The following is a 22803-nucleotide window of genomic DNA, read 5'->3' on the forward strand; positions in this document are numbered from 1 at the left end:
AGTGATTACTTTTAATCATAAAATGTAACATATTCCATTTCTTTTTTGAGACAAAGATTCAAAGACAATAAACTATTCAAAACTGCAGGGATTTATTAATTTACATTCAGTTGAACAAAGGTGAATATAACAAAGGGTACTTATTAGTTAATTTTATTCTCCAGAGATACTTTAGCCAAATCATGTCATAACAAAGACATCACATAGCATGGCTTCTATCTGTGTTGAACAAAAAAGTAGCTGTTTTTCCTTCTGCTTTTTTTCATCTGAAAAGTAAGGAACTGTGGTGGCTTATTTATTGGGTAGTAAATGTATTCAGTGACACTACCCTTTTAGGATAATGAAAATCCAGAAACAGGTCAAACACTTGAAGTGGTAAGTACTGATTGCATCATGGAGGTACTATGCAACCAGGCTTCTTTGTGCAACTAATTCTGAAGCTAAATAGATTTGGGGAATTAGATGAGAAGAGAAGGGCACTAGAAAAAAACGTTATTAACTGAGAAATACAAAAGAGGGTAGCAAAGAGAAGGTTGCTGGAATAAAATTACAATTGAAAAAAAGAAGGGAAAATAGCAAAAGTAAGACAAAGCAATTTATATAAGTTGGGCTGGTTTGAACCTATATTACAATGTACCATGTGAAGTTGCCATGTTCTTTTCCCACATATGAATTTTTATTGGTACATTATAGTTGCAGTTGCCATGTTTTATAGATCAAAAACGGTCAAATGCCAGTAATTTTATTTGGTTCAAACCAACACATCTACCAAAACATTTAAGACTCCTTGTCACTAAATAAATGATATTTCCTAACTCACACTTGAGTTTTGAATGGTAAGTGTAAACTCTGAATGGGAATTTTACACAGTAGTATCTGAAATGGTAACTGTAAGGTGCCAGGCTCCACTGTAGGCAATATATTCTTCTATTTTTATAGACTCAAACTCCCAGATTTCTTTAGAAGGCTCTTAAGATTTCAGGAGACACACTCAGTTTCAAGAGTAAGACTGGTACAAATTTTTAAGGCAGGAGTTTAAGAGTGCTTAAATATTTCAAAGCCTGCATAAAGGCAAGATTTAAGAAGACACAATGGAAGAGAAAAAGACATGAATCTATCCATAATACCTAATATTTCAAGATGTTCAAGAAGAACATTATGGAGACAAAGAAAAATATTTTTTTTAAGTAACAGAAAGTGTAGATATTGAGGCACCATAAACCAATCATTGCAATAACAATATGTAAGAAAATGAAAAGAAAAAAATTCAGGTAAACACTCCAGTATTTAAAAATAAATGGTGCAACTGGATAGCTGATGTGATAATTTGAATTACACCATGTGGTATTCTAAAAAGGTGTGCTGCAGAGTTGCCTGTGCTAGAAGGTGATTGGTTAAGCTTGTTCCGATACTACTTATGATAAAAAATATATATATATCCTGGTCTGCATTTATGGGGGACAGACAGGTGTTTAAAGAAAGTGATCAAACTGTTACCAAGTAAGAGTTTAAATCTTCTCCTAACTACTAGGAATTCTTTCTGTTAATTAATCAAATTCAAGATAAGGTAGTGAAGAAGGGGGTAGCCATAGTGCAGAGAGAAATGGGGTGGGGGTGGCGGATCCTGTTTTGGTAAAGATGAAGGGATTAATTAAGCACAGGGCAAAGCAGGAGTTCACATTTGCATCTCAATGCTATGTCCCTCGATATAGGCTGATCAAATAGAGCCCACTGACAGACCATCACCAATTTTGAGATGAATCTCCTCCTTCATATTTTAACATCTCTGAATCAGGATGTATCTTAAGTCAAACCATTTTAGATTTTTAAATTTTTTTTTGTAATTATAGATGGACAGAATGCCTTTGTTTGTTTTTATGTGGTGCTAAGGATTGAACACAGTGCTTCACACAGGCTAGGTAAGTGCTCTGCCACTGAGCTACAGCCTCAGCCCCACCATTTCAGATTTAATGATAAATACCAACTGACATAGAGGTTAGCTAACAGCCACCATTCTTTTTAAAAATATTTATTTATTTTAGTTTTAGGTGGACACAGTATCTTCATTTTATTTTTATGTGGTGTGAGGATCGAACCCAGTGCCTCACGCATGCTAGGCAAGCACCACCACTGAGCCACAACCACAGCCCGCTAATAGTCTTCTTTCTAAAAGTCAATCTCAATACCATTCAAACAGCTAGTCATCTGAGAATAAGTTTCCTACATGATTCCAAAACAGCCACTAATATCCTAGGCCACAGAAAAGATGAGGGAAGGAGACTATCATTACACATTTTAGATGTCCAGATAGAACTCAAATTATATTCTTTATCTGAACTAGAAATTTCAGCAGATTCTGTATACAAGAATCTTAGCACTGAGACCCCCTACTTTGTTAGAAAGAATGTTATTGTATGCAATGGAAGCCTTTATGGAGGGAAACCTATGTAGAGAGATATTCAACATATCTTGAAATTCTGGTGGAACAAATGCTTGCCACATGAGTAAGATACTGGAAGACCCTACAGAAACCTTTTGATGAAGCTTATTAAAAGGGTCTCTGGGGCTAGGGTTGTAGCTCAGTGGTAGAGCACTTATCTAGCACATGTAAGGCACTGGGTTCAATCCTCAGCACCACATAAACAAAATAAAGGTATTGTGTCCATCTACACAACTTAAAAAAAAAAAGATCTCTGTATTTAACAGACTCATGAGATTAAGGAGGAAAAAAAACTCTTGAGTTCCATGCTGACTAATAAGGAAGCCACTAGGCATGTGTGATTTTTTCCATTTAAATTACTTAAAACTATGGGCTGGGGATGTGGCTCAAGCAATAGCATGCTCGTCTGGCATGCGCGCGGCGCTGGGTTCGATCCTCAGCACCACATACAAATAAAGATGTTGTGTCCGCCGAAAACTAAAAAAAAAATAAATATTAAAAAAATTACTTAAAACTAAATACAACTGAAACTTCAGTTCTTCAGCAGCACTAGCCACATTCAAGAGATCAATAGCTGTGTGTGGACAGCACAGATAAAGAGCTTTTGATCACTGGCAGAAAATTTGGACAGTCTGAAGATGAGCCATACCTCAAAGCCAATACTTAGCAGTTGTAAATTTGGACAAATTAGCAAATTTGAACAAGTTAATGACCCTCACCAATACTTGGTTTTCTCATTGGTGAAATGAGTATGTAACTGTTATCCTACTCCCTGAGATATTGTGAAAAATCAGAGAATGAAGGACATGTTGGTACTTTGAAAACTACATGATAGAGAGGGTTACCTACTATGTTTTATCTTTTTACATTATTTGGACTTTAAAGTCCAAGATCATATAATTATTTAATAGTATCTTTAAATGATTTGTACATTTTTTGCATTTTTTATATCTTTTACTTTTTAAATCCCCAAGTTTTATGTCTTCTTATTCTTTCCTTTTTCCTTTTTGGTTAAAAAAGGGGGTGGGGAAAACATGCAGATATTTTTAGCAAATAAAAACCTACAGTACCCACACAGGCAACAGAAATGAATGAAGTGGGATGTGGTGAGGCTATGGCAAACTGGATAATCCATGTTCTATCTAAACTGCTTAGGTGCTACTTACCTTCACCAATTGTAGCTATTCAGAATGTTGACCTAATCTAGTCAGATGCTGATTTCTTACAAGAAAGGTAGAAATGTGGCTTTTTTTTTTTTTTTTTTTGGTACTAGGGATTGAACCCAGGAGCACTATACCACCAAGCTACATTCCCAGCCCTTTCATTATTTATTTATTTATTTATTTATTTATTTAATTTTGTGCCAGAGATTGAATTCAGGGGCATTTACCCACTGAGCCACATCCCCAGCTGTTTTTGAATTTTATTTAGAGACAGGATTTCACTGAGTTGTTTAGGGCCTCACTAAGTTACTGAGGCTGGCCTTGAACTTGTGATCCTCCTGTGTCAGCCTCCTGAATGGCTAGGATTACAGGTATGCACCACTGTACCCAGCAAAATGTGCCTTTTTGTTGAAAATCTTCATGTTAAAAATATGCACAACTGACTAAAAATTTTAAGTATTCTTTAGGCAAACTAAATAATTTAGAATGACATATATGGTGTGAGTCTGGTTTTTAAGACCTTATGGCAACTATCCTTCCTTCTCCAGGGCCCCATGTCTTACAACATTCTTACAAATACAAGCACACAATTTACTCCTCATTGGACCTGTTTGTGAAATAGAAATGAAATTCACAATGTTAATTACTAAAAAGGCAGGGGGGTGGGGGGAGGCAGGCATGGTGGTGCATGCCTGTAATCCTAGCAGCTCGGGAGGCTGAGGCAGGAGGATCAAGAGTTCAAAGCCAGCCTCAGCAATTTAGCATGGCCCTAAGCAACTCAGTAAGATTCTATCTCTAAATAAAATACAAAAAAGGACTGGGGATATGACTCAGTGGTTCAGTACCCCTGAGTTTAATCTCCAGTACCAAAAGGGAGGGGAAAGAAAAATTTTGTTATTTTTGCATAATTGTATACCTAAGTTCCACTGTAATTACAGAGAAATAAAATTTTCATTGTTACTTCACTGGAAAATTACTGGAAACCTGGGAGAGAACAAATCTTTTTACATAAAAGCCAAAAGTCTCTACCGATGAATGAGCTAAGAGATTAACACACACACACACACACACACACACACAAATTAGGAGAACCTATCAGAAGACAAAGCAAATCTTTTAATTTTTCCAGTAATTTAAATGTTGTATATTCAAAAACTCATTGAAATTTAAAGGCTGCTGTACTATATATGGAAGTGTACAAAATTTTTTATTCCAAGTATACTTACTTATATTTTATTTTTATCATATGCGCACCCCAAAGAACCAGCAGTTGCAGCCTTTTTATTCAGTTGACAATTCAAATATTATTTCTAATACAAATATATGGTTTATCATGCTTATTTATCACTAACTTTGTACACTTCATAATCGCATTACAACCCCACTGTGTACTGAATACCACTTACAGTTCAAAGTACTCAAGATAAGCACTGTTACTTTCAAGAGAAGATTGGCAGTAATTAAAGGTCTCATTTAGTAGTTGTTGGTAACCACATTTTTTTTTTTGAGGAGAAAAAAAACAATAGAAAGTAGTATAGATCTATTTAATTTGGTAATTATATTTATTAATGAGATCTATTTTGGACATAACTTTAACTGTGGCTAAAATAAAGATGTGCTAAACTGCTATCAATGTTATGAACGAGAGTGAGATGAAAGTGTTGTGTAATTTATCAATGAGAAGAATTGACACATCTGTGACCTACATGGCATAAAACAAAATCATACAGAACATTAATAATAATAATAAAAACAACAAAGGTACTTTGCACTTACAGACCTCCTTTCAGAGGATTTTCAGAGCACTTTTTAAACACATGCTATTTTTTCCTTTTTTGAACAAATAAGACAACTAAATCAAAGAGTAATAATGGTTTGCCCATACCACAAAGTGAGTCAGTGGCAAGCCAGGAATACATTTTCTAAGTTGCTCAGTCTCCTGCAATTATATTATGCAATGATTACTAGTAGAGTATGTCTTGCAGGTTACACCCAAGACATAGATATCTCCAGATTTCTTGTGGGCTTACTATGCACCACCACCCCCAGCCCCAGCCTACTAATAGAACTGTTTACAAACCTACATTGACATCAGCATGTGTGCCTGCATGCTGCTCCACTGAGGGTCCCAGGGAGAGATAAGAGAAGACCAGTGTGCAAGTCTCTCAGCAGTTCCTTACCTTCCCAACTTCAGGAGAGCTATCTGGAGCCAGCCTCCAGACATTTAAAGATACAATAAAGGCTAGCCAACTAAATCACAAATTTGTTGGAGTGCTGGGAGAAATTTAAAGATAGCAAGGTCATTAAAGAGCTAGAACTGTATATCAGTAGATAAACCAGCAAGCAAAATGGCTAGCTGCTATCCTATGTATATAGGTTCTGAGGGAGGAAGGAATGGGCCTAGGAAAGGACAGCCTTCATTTGAAGTATGCTTTTCAGATTCTTTAAATTTATTCCATAATATAACTGGGTATCAATTTAATTAATAGAACTTAAAGGTTTAAACAAAGGAATGAGTAGGCTGGACTTTATGTATGCATGATATAATAGCCCAATTCTGGTGGAAATTGTCAAGAGAGCAGGCAAATTAAGGTGGGAATTAAGTCCATGTGCAGTGAGGAGATGGTAGGGCTAATATTCAATGAATGTGTAGATACGTGGATGGAAAAACATTTTATGATACAGTTGGAGGGTATGATGGGAAATAGCAGAGAAAAGAGGATAACTCAGAAAGTTACATTCTAGAAAACAATTCCACACACCATTTATTAGGTTCCTATTGTGTGTAAGTTACCATCAGATATGTAATAACTTATCAAGCACGGCACTTGTTCCAAAGAGTTATGATGTAAGAAAAACAGTGTTCAGGATTGCAGGAAAAAGATCACTTATACTTGTGAGGCCTTAAAATATGACTAGAATATGAACAGACAAATACTGGATTAAAGCTGGCAATCTAGGCAGGGAAACCACATAAACTAAAGCCTACCACGGGACTAGTAAGGAGTATAATCTGAGGATACCAATCAGGTGCAGTCCCAATCCTCCAAGGCAAAAGCGGGGTGATCTGAGACTATTTTCTAGTTCCAGGACCACAAAATTAGTAACCCCGGGGTATGAACATGGCACCCAGGAGTATCCTCTTAAAGCCTCTACTCCTACTACTACTACCATCTAGTCCCAAGCAACTTGGGGGATGGGTAACATTTTGAAACTTGAAGAAAGCTGCTCCTCCCAAGATCAATCCATCTGGGCTTCAAGGCATGTAGAAGACAGGAAATGGGAAAATCAAACTGTGGAGGCTCCTAATTATAACAATTGGGCTAGCCTCCACCTTAATACCTTCTCACTCACTCATCCAGTATCCTCAAGGATCCCCCACTCTCGGCAGCCCTATTCTAGTAAGTTAATGGGGGAAAATAACAGGAGCTTTGTAGCCAATTTTGTTGAAATGCATTTATTTCATCTTCAGTTTGCTCATTACCAGAGAACAGTTTCTTCTTGCTTTCTTTTCTCTAGACTATTTTTTCTTTCACTTTATCTCTGATGCTATATTAGCTCATATAGCACCATAAATGCCTCCTTTATCTAGGAAATATTCTTGTGTTTGACTTCATTTTCCTTTCTAGTGTCTATTTAAATTGTTATCTAGATGCCACCCAGTCTTCTTTTCTATATCAAAGTCAGACTTAATGCATATTTGACAAGAAGCAATATTAAAGTTTGAAGAGTTTCACTAACTCAGAGGTTCTCATCACTGTGCGTGTGCAACAGAATCACCTGTGGAGTTTTTTTTTTTTTTTTTTAATACACAGCTGTCTTGTCCCCAGTCATTTCTAAAAGTGCAAAAGATACATCCTGGTTAAGAATTATTCTGCTAAAAGGTACATGATTTGGAACTTGTTCTGGCTGACGTTCCGCAAACAATTACAACTTTTCTTTACTCTCCTTAGAAAAAAAGCTGTTATTACTGATTGTTTAGTATTAGTGGAAAATATGCAAAGGGACAGACAAAAAACAGATGTTTGTGAATGATTTGTGTTTCAATTTCTTCCATTAAGTACAGATAACTGAGAATTAAATTTATATTTTTTCATACACTTTATGAATGCTATTTTAATAAATAAGAAAACTACTGGGTGTAGTGGTACATGTCTGTAATCATGTACTCAGGAAGTACATTCCTTACTCAGGAAGCTCAGGCAGGAGGATTATAAATTCCAGGCCAGCCTCAGCAGTTTAGTGAGACCCTCTCTCAAAAGTAAAAGTAAAGAGGGCTAGGGATGTAGTTCAGTGGTAGAGTGCCCCAGTTCAATCCCTAGTACCATCCCTCCCCCACAAAACCCTGAGAAAACAGCTATCAAGACAAATTTTAAGCTCATTGTGAGTAGGGACCATTCACCACATGTCTAGCACTGTACATTAGCATTTGGTGGCACAAATCTGAACAAAATATGGTCATCGACAGGCTGCAGAAAGCAATGCAGTAACAGTAACTAGACTACTAAGTACTATAATAGTGCTTTGGACAAAAAGTTATTGTCAGAAATAATAAAATCAACTGACATTTATTATATGCTTGTCATGTGACAGGCACTGTTCTAGGCATTTTACACATTGCCCTGTTCTAAATTAATCTGTTTAATTTAGAACCCTAGGAGGCAGGTACTATTCTCCTTGCAGTTTTATAGTGTGGCGGTAGAGGGGTTAAGTCACACATCCCAACTTCACTTATCTATTAAGGAATAGAAAGCTAAAACATGCACTGAGCCTTGGCTCCAAGAGCTGGATTACCCTATACTGCTCTTGAGAAGCCTAAGTCAGCATCCTTGGTGCTCAACAAATACTAGAGGGAGGGAGGGAGGAAGGAAACACCAAATATTTACAGAGCATTCACACAGTGTGCCTGAAGCTCCTCCTACCCAAAGGCTAGAACCTTGGAATGTCTGTAATTCCTTAAAGCCTAGGCAAAAGACAGGTATTAGCTTTCCCTCTGCTTCAGTGATAGGATCAGTTAGGCTTTTGTAACTAACCCTTAAATTGTTCCCTTCACTTTCTCTGTTCTAGTTCCTATGAGCTTACACCATTTTGGAGCCAAACTAAAAATGACATTTTGAGGATACTGCTTCCAAGAATTTCCCACATGTCCTAGCATGTTACAGTGACACTGCTATAATGAAAAAGATATTTCCTTAGAATAAGGTGAGCAAGAGAGGCAAATCTAAAGAGATGATATTTTAGGTTGAAAGAAGGAAAAAAAAAAGTTTCCTGATTCAGAGCTAAAGGCTGCTGCCAACAGCCTGTTTTGTTCCCAAAGATCAGCACACAAAAGTTTCACAGAGCTGGAGGAAAAAGATTTGGATGCTAAGTTAGATGGGGGGTGGGGCACAATTCCCATCATTCCTTTGGGAGCTGTACAAAAATAACAAAACCTCTATAAAAGAGATGAGCAAGTGGGCTGTGAAAGGAATGACCCCTCACATATAGGGAAAGCAATTTGCATCTACAGATCTCATTGGTATAAACGACCTCCTTCAAAGAGTGAAAACCTCAATGGAAAGCCACTATATACCCATGAAAAGCTTTGCTGGCTATTTGTTGAGCTGTATACAGACTAACAAACAGGAGTGGTTAACCTGGCGCACCATGCACTATAGAGATTTTTTTTTTAAGTAGGCTTAGTCAGCTAATCTTGTTGAGATTTCTCTCATACTACTGATTTCTTATTCTCAAAATAAATTAAGAGGCTTCATTCAGAATTCCCTGTGGTCTACCAGCTTGAGTTTGTTGGGTGTCTTTGATTGTCTCTTGTCTTTAGATTCCCTGCCTTGTCTCTTTAGATTTTGCTGTGCCCTTTGGTATTTCCCGTTAGTCCATGTCTGGAATAGCTAATTACATGGTAGCATAATTCCTGCCTGTACAACAAGGAATAGCAGAACCTTGCTAATTCACACCAATGACTGAAAGACTCCTGTGTAAGTTACTGAATTATGTAAATGAGCAATAAGTGAAGAAAGATGATTCAAAATTGTATTTCATTCATTTATTTTGACAAGTGTAGTTTAGTCTTAATTATTTTGAAAATTTCTTTGTAGCATACTAATAAATTTACTGTGGCACATTTGTTAAAAGTGATAAAACCTTCACTAACAGAGACCAGAGTGTGCTCTATTGAATAATTTTCTTTAGACAGACTCAGGTTCAGGCTTCTTTATCTTGGATTTGATTGACTTTTCAGCATTGATGCTTTTTTTGGATAAGACAATTTAAAATATGCCAATAAAACATAGGAGTTACTTCAGCAGTAAACAGTGACTTATAAACAGGCCCCACATATGTTTACACTTTGACCACATTAGTTAAAAAATCATGTTTTAAGTAAAACATTTTCATATCCTATGGTCAACAATGCTAATGAGACTTTATTTTTATCTTCTAAATAAAACTAGTAAAATCAATCATTCATTCCTTTTAATTCCTATTTCTGTTTTGTTTTGTCTAACCATACTTCTTTTTCTTTTAAAGCTAAAGATGTCTGTTTTAAGGTAAGTGAATATATCACAGTATGTAACATATTCATGTCAAAATACTTACATTATTATAGTCTGAATTAATTTAAGATAGGGAAACATTTTGATACACTTTTGACAGACATATCCTGAAGGATGGATCAATTTATTTCAAAGTACCACCCTCGGTTACATCCGGGAGTAAAGAGCAATTGCCCTTCCAGTTTATAGTCCTGGGCTTAAAGCTTTACACAGGCCAGCTTCTTTAGTAAGCACTTTTAGACTATATTCCAATTCAGACATGCTTTAAAATCACCATGCATTTGTCAGATGTGGTTTTTTGATTTATAAGAGGTAGATAAGCAAGAGAGCTTAAAGAAAAGTAAGACAAAACTTTGCCTCAGAGTACATGACTACATTTATGTCTATTAAAATCGTACCCACTTTCCAAAGCCCAACTCAGATTCCGTCTCTACTAGGAAACTTTCCTCGAAGCAGATGCTCAGTTTCTGTAAATCTTGGTCATTTCATGTCTTTGAGGTTGTATTTTCATCTGAAAAGATGTTAACTAACCCTGTCTAACAAGACTGGATAGGAAAAAGTAAAAGATAATGGATGTGTGTGTTCTCGATAAAACAGCAAAGTCCTAAGGGCTGAAGGTGTAGCTCAGTAGTATCATGTGTGAAGCTCTGGGTTTGATCCCCAGCACTGCAAAATAAAAAGAAAGTATCAAGTCCTATAAAAAGTAGGTATTTAGAGGATGAATGCATGAATAAGCAAGGCATCAGAAGCAGTATCACCTCTAGTGTTAGGAGTATACAACAGTGATACAGCACTTGCCTAGCATGCATGAGGTCCTGGGTTTGATCTCTAGCAACACACATACACACACACAGAGTAGTACTACCTCTAGAAGCAGGAACTAGGTCTTGCTTACAATTGTGTCCTTTACATATCACATAGGGCAGAGACTCACTCCTTGAATGAATTGGGTCAAACAAGTGCAGGGCAAGAAAAGGGGACAGAGAAAAAGACACACAGACCTAGTTTTGTGATCCTTTTGTTTGTGAATTTGAGTTTACAACAATTTCTTAAAACAAGTAAAGTACATCAAAGTATAAAATTACCAGAAAACCTATCTTTTTTAGAGCACATCTGGTTCAAGCCTTAAGTTCCAAGGGATGGTAGGCGTGCTTGGCTCACAGACCAAGGAGAGAAGGTTTCCCAGGGCCATTAACCAGGGAGAATGCAATTAATGTTAGTCAATTTAATGCAATGACAAGTGGCTAATTCTGTCTAGTTGCTGTCTTCTAGACACAAGGTAGGAGAAAGCACATGAATCTGAATAAATTCATGACAACTACAGGAAGAACTACTCTAGGAATGAGTCCACTCAATGATGGGTTTTTCTTTATATATGAGGGGTAGCATTATAGACATGACAGTACTGCATAGAACAATAAATGGGGACTGACTAATAATGTGAAAATCAACATCAGATCTGGGCCTGGGGCTATAGGGTAACTGGAGACATCATAGGACCATTATTAGACTTCAAAAGTTATGGTTGATTCCCTTAGATAATTTGAAAAATTTAAAGAATTATAGAGGACAATGAAGACCTATATCAATTTAGATGAAAAGCAAGAAAGCAAAGCAAAATAGAAAGTCAGTGTAAACATTATGTCAGTTTCAAAATGAAATCTGCACTGTAATGGGAAAGATGAGGACTAAGCAAACATTTAACCATTAAAGGCTGTTCTGGTACAACACAAGCAGTTGGTAAAAAAACAAAACTAAACAAACAAACAAAAAACCTCAACCATCAAAACAAAAACAAAAAAATAATGGATGTGTGAGAGGCAGTGCTGTCTCTCAGGGGGAGCATAAATACTTTTGAAACCATGAGAAGAAACGTTACTGCAATAGAGTTAAGGCAAATAAGAAATGATTAAGACATTAAATTCTGGGCTAAGTAAATGAAGAAAAGAATATGCAATTTAAAAAGAATCCCTACCTAACAAGAGGAAAATACCGGAGTCAGACTAAACCTGTTTAAATCCCAAACATTTCTGAGACCATGAAACCCTTCTGAATGACTATAAATCCTCTAAAATTTGCTTGAAGCAAATGGGACTGGTATTTTCATATTGTTCACTAACTTTTAAAAATTCACATTTATTAGAAATTTTAGCTGATATAAAAAGTCACCATGTCAATAACCGATAAAATTATGAAGAGTGTGTCTTTATAGAATGCCCTAAGAGGAAATGAAACATCATCTGCTTCTAAGATTACAGAGCTGAATGAACCTTTTAAAATTTAAGACTGCCTTTTCAAAAGAAGTTACTGTTATACATTTTAAGTGGGTATTTCAATATACTTCTAATGAAAAACACTAATTTGGGGGAAAGAAAACTTAGTATAACCATTTTTAACCCCCAAGTGCTTTATTTAGGTTATATCATAGTAGATAACATACATGTTACACAAATATTGATCATTTGATATTAATTCCTACACTTGATCTCAGCCAAAAGGCCAAGAAGTGATTAATATTCATTGCTAAAACTTACAGTACATTCTATCATGATACTTAAAGGATCTATTCTCTTCTCTGCCATGAGTATTATAAGCCCTTTCCTCCTAATTAATGTGCAATTAATTCAACCAACCTCCAATTAGTCTTCTACAACATTACCCCACTTAGACAATAAAGCAGTCTCTGGATTGGGTTTTAAACCTGGGCTAAAATAGACTTCTACAGACCAAAAAATGGTTCTGGGATTTCTCTTTGTAGTGTAATTTAGATGTCATATCTAATTTGCTGTCATGACTATTGTTTCACTGTGCAATTTGTATGTCGTTTTGAATGGTAAAGGCATCATAGCTTTATTGAATTAAACCTTCTGTCTTGATTTATGGTCTGATGTTACATGTTTGTGCATTTTATGTTTATGTCTCAAAAGCTGCTTTTGACATCAAGTAGTAGAAAAAGAATGTGCTCTTTTGATATGTTTGCTCAAGTCTTAGTAAATATAAACACAAACTGGAAAAAATCCTGTCCAAACTAAAAACAAAAACAAAAAATAGTGAATATTATTATTATTATCGCTTTAAAAGACAGAGATAGCTAACTAAGTCATTCACATTATAAAATCACAGAATGCCTGGCTGTTCTGTAACCTAAATGTCTTGATTGCCAATTATATTAACCAATCTTTTCTAAGAAACAACTGCCCTTTTCATTGACAGTTTTTGTGATAGCTACCTCAAACATAAAATGTTCATACCACAAATCCATAGTCACAAAGAAATTAAAATGCTCCTGAACTTTAACTTAAAAAGGATAGAGACGATCTTACCTATAAAACTCAGTTTAGTGTTGCTCTGTTTGTAGTTGTCCTCCTTGTCCTAGCCTATGAGTTCAACTTCTAAAGTCATGACTAGGAAGACTAACCATGGAAAGCCTTCCACTAGACCACTGGAATAGCCTTTTAAGTAATTTTTAGTGCATGAAATTTCATAAAGTTTTTACTAGATAATTACACTTCCTGATTTTGTAATTAGTGGAAGTACATGCAATTACATAATAATTATGATAGTAATTACGTAATTAAGATGTATAATTATGTAGTAAAAAACATCATGGAAATAAAACCATCTACTGTGTAAGCACAATACATTTTAAAAGTAAATTCACTAGCTCAACTGTTTAAAAATACTTTTCTTCAAAATAAAGTGATTAGCTCACATTATGATCTAACTGCTTGAAAATTGTTTAATATTTTTTCCGTCATTGGTGATAGAAGTGTATCTTTAAAAAGTACATGAAAGAAAATCTTATCAGGTTCTTCCCACTTTTATCCTTCCAAAAATAACAATATCTTTGCAAATGAAGACCACTAACCACCACTTATTTATCACCTAGCTATGCAACACTGGTGCCTTTGTTTGTGTTGCTGTGTCACTACAAAGAGGAAAGGAACCTACCCATTTAGAAGACAGTAATTGGAAATGATTGTATAAATTAAGTCACATGGCTGTTATCATAGAATGCCTGTAGGTCCCAGTATACATAAAAAATGCAAAGGATGAGTGCATATTTACAGAAATGGGCTTAAAGACACAACATCAGAATCCAGAAGTTTGCTGCCCAAACCATGGCAACTTTCATATATTACTTTAACTATCAAAAAGAAGATGACAGAAAATGTACAGAGACAAGGAAGGCACTTCTACTTTTGGGCAAAGCAATTAAGGAGATGATTTCCTGGGAAATGTAGTTTCTCTTCTGTTATATCGTAAAGTCATTTTTTTGTTAAAAATAAAACAAAAATGAAAACAAAGCAGGCAGTACTCTGCAAAGCAAAACCTTGTGATGGGGCTCCATGCTGCCAATGGAAATAACTACTTTGTCTTTATTGTGGTGAGCATAAAAACTGCACATAAAAGTAAACAACAGTAGGAAAATTAAATTTCAAAGTAAACTTTTGGGTACCAAAATATAAGAAAAAGAATCTGGTTTCCATTTACAAAAATCTAGTTCAAGGCCTTGAAATCTTTACAAACATGCTAAAATCAATGTTCTAATGAGGTTCAGAATGTAGTGTTTGGGTGAGACTTCACTTTGGGTCTGTGTAGAAAGGCCCTTACATAAAGAGGGTGTAGAACTACATTCCACTTCTCTCTTTTATAAGCCACTAATCTTGAGAAGCTGAAAGCTATTTTCAAAATCCTAATTTACTCCTCCCTTGTTCCTTCTAGTTAAGAAGAAACAAAATAGAAGAGCTCATGCTTTCTTGCTTTTGTCCCCTCTCCTAGCCTTTGTCAGAAAACTACATTTTTAGCTTAATTACAAAATATATTTCAAAGGGTCAGAATATAATGTGAAGTCTATCTTAAACTTGGGTAGCCCTTCTGTACCTTGCATATTTGTCATTTTAAAATTTTACCAAAAGGATGGCCCTAACCAATGAAAGAGTAAAATGGAAGTAGGATTTGAAATTAGGCTTTAGTTACTAAGAGGGGAGAATCGTTTGAATTAGTGCTTTTCAAACTTTAATATGCCTAGGAATCACCTGGGGATCATGTTAAAATGCAGATGCTGATGCAGTAGATCTAGAGAGGGCCCAATATTTTGCATTTCTAACAAGCTCCCAGGTGATGCTGACGCTGATAGTGTACTGATCACACTTTGAGTAATAAGGTCTTAGGTTCTTGGAAAAAAACTGCATGGAGAAAAAAGCCGATTTGAGTTCATTTCTATGTTGTTTTCTCCCTCAATTGCTAAATTGTTTGAATAATTATTTCAAGTTGAGTAAAATTATTTCTTTGTAAAATTTCAGTGCTCCTCATTTTTTTATTATAAAGCAGTACATGATCAGATTATAATTTAGGAATTAGATAACAGTATAAAGGAGAAAATAAAAATGGTCTATAATCCATAGATAGTGACTATAAATTTCTAGTGTTCCTTATTTTTTCACCTTGCACATCACCACAAATTACAATCACAATTGTTATTTAGTTTTGTACTTTAGCATTACATTATATTTTCCTTTTAAACAGTAAAACTAAGTAACATATAACAATAACAACAAAAACTCCCACTTTCCTGTTTTCAAAATTTTTTACAGATTTCTACAATCACTTCCTAATCACAAACAGGTGGCTAACTGTTTGTTCTTAATTGCCAACTTAGAGCCTCCTACCATAAAACTTCCCTTAAACTCATCAATGGAACTGTTAAAAGAAAAAAAAAAAACCACATTATTAGTTATTTGCAAGAAAATAAAATCAAAGGAAACTTGAGCTTAAAGTTACCCATCTCAAAACCTATTTTTATAAACAAAACTGTTTTCACAATGATAAAAGGTAGAATTTTAAGAAGAACAGACGCTTTAAGTGAATTTCTGCTTACATTTTTTGTGTATTTAGTAGGTGTGAATTGTTTTATGTGTACTTTACCTGGTATTAGCTCCTAAAAACAAAGAAAAGGTTCATCTCTAAAAACAGTTTTTCAGTGGAATAACCCAACACAAATGGGCTTTAAAAAGAGGCACAGAGGCACATGCTTGTCATCCCAGTGACACGGGAGGATGGAGCAGGAGGACTGCAAGTTCAAGGCCAGTCTCAGCAACTTAGCAAGACTCTGTCTCAAAATTTAAAAAAAAAAAAATTAAAGGGGCTGGGGATGTGGCTCAGTGGTAAAGCACGTCTGGGTTCAATCCCCAGCACCAAAAAAAAAAAAAAAAAAGACTAAATGGACCAAGCTGACACAGACTACTTTTTTGGTGGTGGTGGTGGTGGGGGTGGTTCCTGGGGATTTGAGCCCAGGGGTGCTCTACCATTGAGCTACATCCCCAACCTTTCTTATTTTTGATTTTGAGACAGGGTCTCACTAAATTGCCAAGGCTGACCTTGAACTTGCAATCCTACTGCCTCAGCCTTACAGGTCTCTGGGATTATGGGTGTGTACCACCATGTCTGGCAAGTGACTTGATATTCTTTCCATTCAATTCAAATTTGGTATCAGCAAAATGACAGATACAACTTATCACTTGCCTTTAGCATCACTTGTAAAGAGTTGAAGCAACACATTTAATTTGCACATGTCAAGGAACTTCCATAACTTCAATTTACAGCAAACCCGAGTTCAAGCCAAACACTATAGGAGGTTCTACAACTGTACTTCAGATTGCTTCTCAGTAATGTACAGAAGCATTTCCTAGGACCAATTTTTCTAAAATCCTTAAAATTGCTTGTGTGAGTGAGCTGGCTACAATGGGCAAAATCACAAACAGGATACAACCCTCTGTCTCCATGAACTGAGTATGTAAAATAAAATAGAGAATGTAAAATAAAATAATTCAGGATAAGCTCTATGAGAATGGCACTCAAAAGGGGACTATGGGAACATAAAATTGGGGATATTTACATAACTAATTTCTTCATCAATATAATGGGCGTTATCCACTGCTGCCTCACAAGGCTGTTGGGAGGACTTGTGTTACACATGTGAAAGGACAATAGGAAACTATCAAGTACCTTACAAATGGACAGCCTAATTCTGGGTGGTATTAATGGAAATAAGAAATGCCTTGCAGATGTTACCTTCAGGCATAGAGAAAAGACAGAAAGACAGGCCTAGTGGTACACACTGTGCAGAGAAAAGAGCAAGACTCTATCTCAAAATAAAAAAAAATAAAAAGGACTGGGGATGTAACTCAGTGGTAGAGTCCTCTGGGTTCAATTCCCAACACCAAAAAAAAAAAAAAAAGAGGCAATAACAAGAAACTGAAGTTTAAGAAAAAAAATCAAGTAAAGAAAGCAGGTGAGACCATAGCTCAAGGAGAAGTGAATACAAGATTTCATCTGATTGAGAGAAGCAAGCACAGCATAGCACAGCAATCTTTACAGATGGGAAACTGGAGGCTTGCCTACAACCCTTTGCAAGAAACAGAGGTGATCTGAAGATAGTCTGTCTAAGCTTAAAGACACTCTCGTTGAGAAGTAAGGCTTCTTCTTCTTCTTTTAATTTTTTTTTTAGTTGTAGATGGACACGATACCTTTATGTGAGGATTGAACCCGTGCTTCACACATGTGAGGCGAGTGCTCTACCACTGAGCCACAACCCCAGCCCAAGAAGTCAGGCTTCTTAACAGATGCTATTTATAAGGTTAAATCACCATCTTTTAGTTTCCACCTGCAATTCCAATTCCTTTCTTCAACAGAATCCTAAATCCCAGTGTTCAAACTCTGGCAGATAAAAGCAATGTATTTAAAGGGGGAAAATTCATCATGTAGAACATCTGTTATGACAACAGACACTAGTATGGCAGTATGTAAAAACGTGGATGTGTAACTGATGTGATTCTGCAATCTGTATACGGGGTAAAAATGGGAGTTCATAACCCACTTGAATCAAATGTATGAAATATGATATGTCAAGAGCTTTGTAATGTTTTGAACAACTAATAATAATAATAATAAAGAACATCTGTTATGGTATCTCCCAGAATTCATCTTGAAATAGTATTTGAAATCCTAACTCTTTACGCCTTAGAGTATGACTGTATTTGGAGACAGGGTCTTTAAAGGAGTAACTAAATTAAAATGAGATCTTTAGGATGGGCCCTAATCCAATATGTCTGGTGTCAAAATATGAAAAGGAAATAAGGTTCAGAGGGAAAAATCATGTGAAGACACAAGGAGAAAATGCCATCTGCAGGTCAAGGACAAAAGCCATAGAAGACACCCACCCTTGATCACAGACTTCCAGCCTTCAGAACTAAGAAATTATTTTCTGTTGTTGAAGCTACTCAGTATGGGGTACTTTGTTTTGGCAGTTCTAGCAAACTAATACACCTTCCTACTAACATTAGCTGTCACAGAATCAGAGGACATATGCATCTGCTAAGAATACAAACAGAAAAAAAAGTTTCTTTCTAGAAATAAAGACCAAACCCTGAAGTAAAAAGTGAGTTAGTGGCTCCTTCTCTGCTTCTAAAACAATCTGACCAGGTTGGTGGTGACTCTCAGGCCTTACCACACACTAAGCTGTCTTCCCTAACACACTCTCAGTTCCTCCAGAGCAGGGACTGTCAACCATCCATCTTGCTTTCTCTGCCATGTGGCATCACACTCAACACACAATAGGATCTACATGTACATATACTGCTTTTTACTACTGCTGAATAAACAACAACAAAAGGTTTACTTGAGAAAAATAAGAGACTTCTTCCCCTCTTGCATTTTAATTCAGGCCACTGAACAAAGATTTGAACTGATCCAGGTTTCTTCAAACTGTTCACTTATCCCTACTCAGGCTAAGGCACCATGGGATGAAGCAGTCAAACAGGACCATTTCATGCTGCCATCCTGGAAATGGATTTTTACTTCATATATTGCCACAGTGTTCCTCTAAAACCTCCTTTGGATCCATTATGTCATCTGTGTACATTCTGGAGCAGTTACAATAATAATGCAAAGTCCCACAGAAATAAGATTTTTAAAATGTTATGTAGTTACAGTGAATATGCAGTAAACACTTCACCAAAGTGAATAACAGTCCTTTACCATTTTAAAGGAAAGAGAAAAATACCAAATGGGGTTAATTCACATTATGGACTAATGGTCTGTAAACTTTCGTTTGAAAGCAAAGCGCAGAAAAAGCTTTGACAGAGCTACTTTTCACTGTAAAAATAAATAAAACTCTTTCAAATAATTTATACATGATTTTTCCAAGTCAAATTGCCAACTTTCAAACAAAAATTAAAACCACCATCCAGTTACAACCCTTAAAATATGGGCTTTATAATGGAAATGGTAAAACAATCTTAGCGAAGGAAATGTTGCTAGGGTACTGATAGTAAAGGAGAGTCTACAGTAAATACTTCACACTCTAGTTACAGGGCACTTGTTGACAGACAATACTTAGATTCCACTCTTAATGATATAACTCTGTGTAACAACTATCACTTTTCACAGGACTTCTGCTGTTAATGTCTACTGGTGTTCTGGCCTTGGTCCAAATTGAATAAATATATTTGCCTTCTGGTTCCCACAGATTTTAAATTCATTTTTATAGCATGTTTCTCTTGAAGAGCAAATCAGAAGAGAGAATTTCATTCCAACTTTTAAAGGGACAAGTGATTTTATATATACTAATTTAAATGTATGGATTTCCTCTCTATAATTGTTCTCTGCACTATAGACTGCACATCAGAATTACCTAGGAATATTTTCTAAAAGTTATACCTTCCTAAAATTTTACGTCTCACCTTCAGAATTAGAATATGTGGGCACAGGAACCATGCATTTGGATCTTTAGTATGCCCCAAGAAACTCTTGGGAGGCAGCTTATAACATATCATGTGTTAGGAAACTTCTGCTCATGGATCACTGGTAAGCATGACCCAGAGTTTCAGTTTAAATCCCACTGCTAACAAATACCAAATACCAATTAGCATCACTGCAGGATCTGAAAATGCCCTGAGCACATAAATATCAGCTAACTGGTTCCTTCCTAAACTATAACTTAGGAATAATAAATAAGCAAGAGGAAGTTTAAAGAAAAGTTTCAACAGTTAAAATTCAATAAATAAAATAAAAGGGCTCTCAGAACATTTCATGAAGTTCCTTCTGTCAGACACATACATTTTGTACTCTTCTTTTTAAAAAATTTTCTTTAGCCTTCTGACACATAAAAGAACTTGTCAATAATTCTCTTAGTACCATTTTTTTTTGCCCTAACTGCTGGGTAGTGTATTTATTAGAAATAAACAACAAAAAAGGTGTCCCCATTCTTAAACACACTGCAAAATGGGACTACAATAAACTGAGTATACGGATCCTGACAATACTTCTCTTTTGCCAAGCGAGAAGCTTCTAAGTGGCCACTATATTTCCCTCCCATTGTCCCAGGAAGCAATCTATACCCCTCAATGTTCTCCAAGAAGGCAGAATAAGTTCACAGTGACTTTCCAGATCACTCCTCTCTCTCCATGACTCCAAGAGTCACCAGACTTTTTGAAAACCGCTCTTCACAAAAGACTGATTCACTTTCCAAAAAGGAATTTTGGAGCTATATATGGAGGAGGATTCTATCCCCTTAGAGACTAAAAACATCTAGAGAACAACCTAAGATGGCCATATTCAGAAAGGAGTCATGGGAGAGCAGGTTCTAATATACTGATACCCAGAAGGACATAACTGGCCCAATAGAAACACACAATGCTTCCATACTTAATTTTTTCAACTCATGACCACCTTTAAGGAAAGGCTTTTTGGGGGCTAAAGAAAAACATCCATTGATGATATTCCAAGTAAATATAGGCTAGATGTTAGCCATGCATGGAAATTCTAAAAACTAGTTATTAATGGACAGAAGGAATTTCTTTTCTATATAAATTTTACTAATTCATGGAAAATACACTGTGAAGATAGCCCATCTTTGTTGAACATCTAAGGATAAGATACTAATATCCAAACCAAGTCCTGTGTCAGCTGTAAAATATTTTATATCTAAGGACAGAAAAACCAAGTTAGTAAAGGCAATTTAAGAAATAATTTCTAGCCTATCTTGGAGATGGAAAAACTGAAGTCAATTATGATTGAAATTGAAAACAGTGCGACCAAATCAAGGGCAGCATGGGGATTCTTAGGTGAGGAAATACAGCAATATTTGGAGGTTTTTATATGCCGTTGAGGTTGCCTCCAGCCCTAATACCGACCAACAAAATGTTGAATTGATATTCACTGACAAACAAAATAAACACTCTGTAGGTAACTAATAAGAAAAATGTGTAAATTTGCCTTTTTTATTTTTTACAGGTAATAGAAAAGTTGTCAATGTGATTTTCAGGTAGGAGAAAAAACATGCACTTGTCATGACATTTTCAAATACTTTAAGTTATGTAACAAAGCTTTTCCCAGACCCATTAAGTCCCACGGTGCCTGTAAGTCTTGTATAAGGAAACGACAAGTGCAGAGGGTTCCAGGCAGCATCTGATCATATAGGCTGAGGCACCTATATACTCTCTTACGATGGAGTCAATAAAAGAACTCCACCCCATCCCTCTCTTTCAAAATGAACCTAGGCTTTTAGTGAACAGCAGAGACACACTCCAGGTCTATTTTTTTTTTTTTGTGGTAATATCTGGTTTTTGTAGGCCCAATGATCACGTTGCCTATGCTTACTTTATTACAATTACTAAACTCTATAGAAAATAGCATTTTCAAAATATAGCATTAACGAGTCCTTTTTGTACCGTTCCTCCTCCAAAGCCTTGCTTTAATAGAGAACAATGTGAGACAGGCTGTGGGGGCCAAAGCTGGGGATTCCTATGCCACCGCCCCTCATGCAGGAGATCCCTCTGTTCACACAGGCCCCCACAACCTGCTTCCGAGACAGCAATGTGATGCTGCGTGAACAGCCTGACACAGTAGGTCTGGCTTTTATGATGCAAATTTCCACTTTAAACTCAAAGGTAATTACAGTATTTTAACGTACCTTTCTCATGATCGGTAATAAGTTTCTCCAGTGCATAGTCCACATCAAAAATGTACCGGTAAAAGCACAGCTGGGTGTACAGGGACTTGTCAGAATACTGCAATATAACAGAAAATACATGAATACTACTATTGGGGGGGTGATGGAGATCACTCTCAGCAGAGTATATTCCCTAATTTCAACTTCCCTATCAAGCAGCATTTTTTTTAAAAGGGGGTGAATAAGAAGGAAAGAATCATACTAATGGTTTGTCCCACTCATATAGCATACATACCTTTCATAATTCAGAATAAATCCTACCACTTCGATCATAGATTACTACTTGCAAAGCTGCAGACTGACTGCCCCTGCTGTCAAAAAACTGATTTTGTCAAATTGCAAATTCCTATGCACCCGTGACAATTTGCACTGTTAATTGGGAAAAGTGGTACCATGCTTCCTAACTAGGACCTGTCCATGCTAGCAGGAAGTTAAACAATTTCTGAAACTGTTTAACATATATTGCTACACTATGAACCCAATTTTCTGACTTGTGGTGACAATCTATTGCCTTCACTGGGGATTAGCTTGCAGACACAATACTGGGAAGTAAGCACAGACTTGAGTAACATCTTGATCAACTGCCCTGTGCTAATCCTAAGCAGGCAGTGTTATGACCTCTGAGAAGTAGCACAA

General features: G+C 36.1%; 1 protein-coding gene and 1 pseudogene across 1 annotated transcript in view; both read right to left on the reverse strand.

Moving 5' to 3' along the window:
* Nucleotides 1-22803, reverse strand: part of Pola1 (DNA polymerase alpha 1, catalytic subunit) — a 308693-nt gene that overhangs the window by 44472 nt on the left and 241418 nt on the right. The window contains exon 36 of the mRNA XM_046425334.2: nucleotides 22129-22225. Within this exon, the coding sequence (XP_046281290.1) occupies nucleotides 22129-22225 (97 nt within the window). The remainder of the gene's footprint in view (nucleotides 1-22128; nucleotides 22226-22803) is intronic.
* LOC124079673 (U2 spliceosomal RNA) lies at nucleotides 12511-12665 on the reverse strand (annotated as a pseudogene).

This window comes from Marmota monax, unplaced genomic scaffold, assembly GCF_021218885.2.
Source record: "Marmota monax isolate L192 unplaced genomic scaffold, Marmota_monax_Labrador192_F-V1.1 WCK01_AAM20220418_F8-fsc00075, whole genome shotgun sequence".
NCBI lineage: Eukaryota > Metazoa > Chordata > Mammalia > Rodentia > Sciuridae > Marmota > Marmota monax.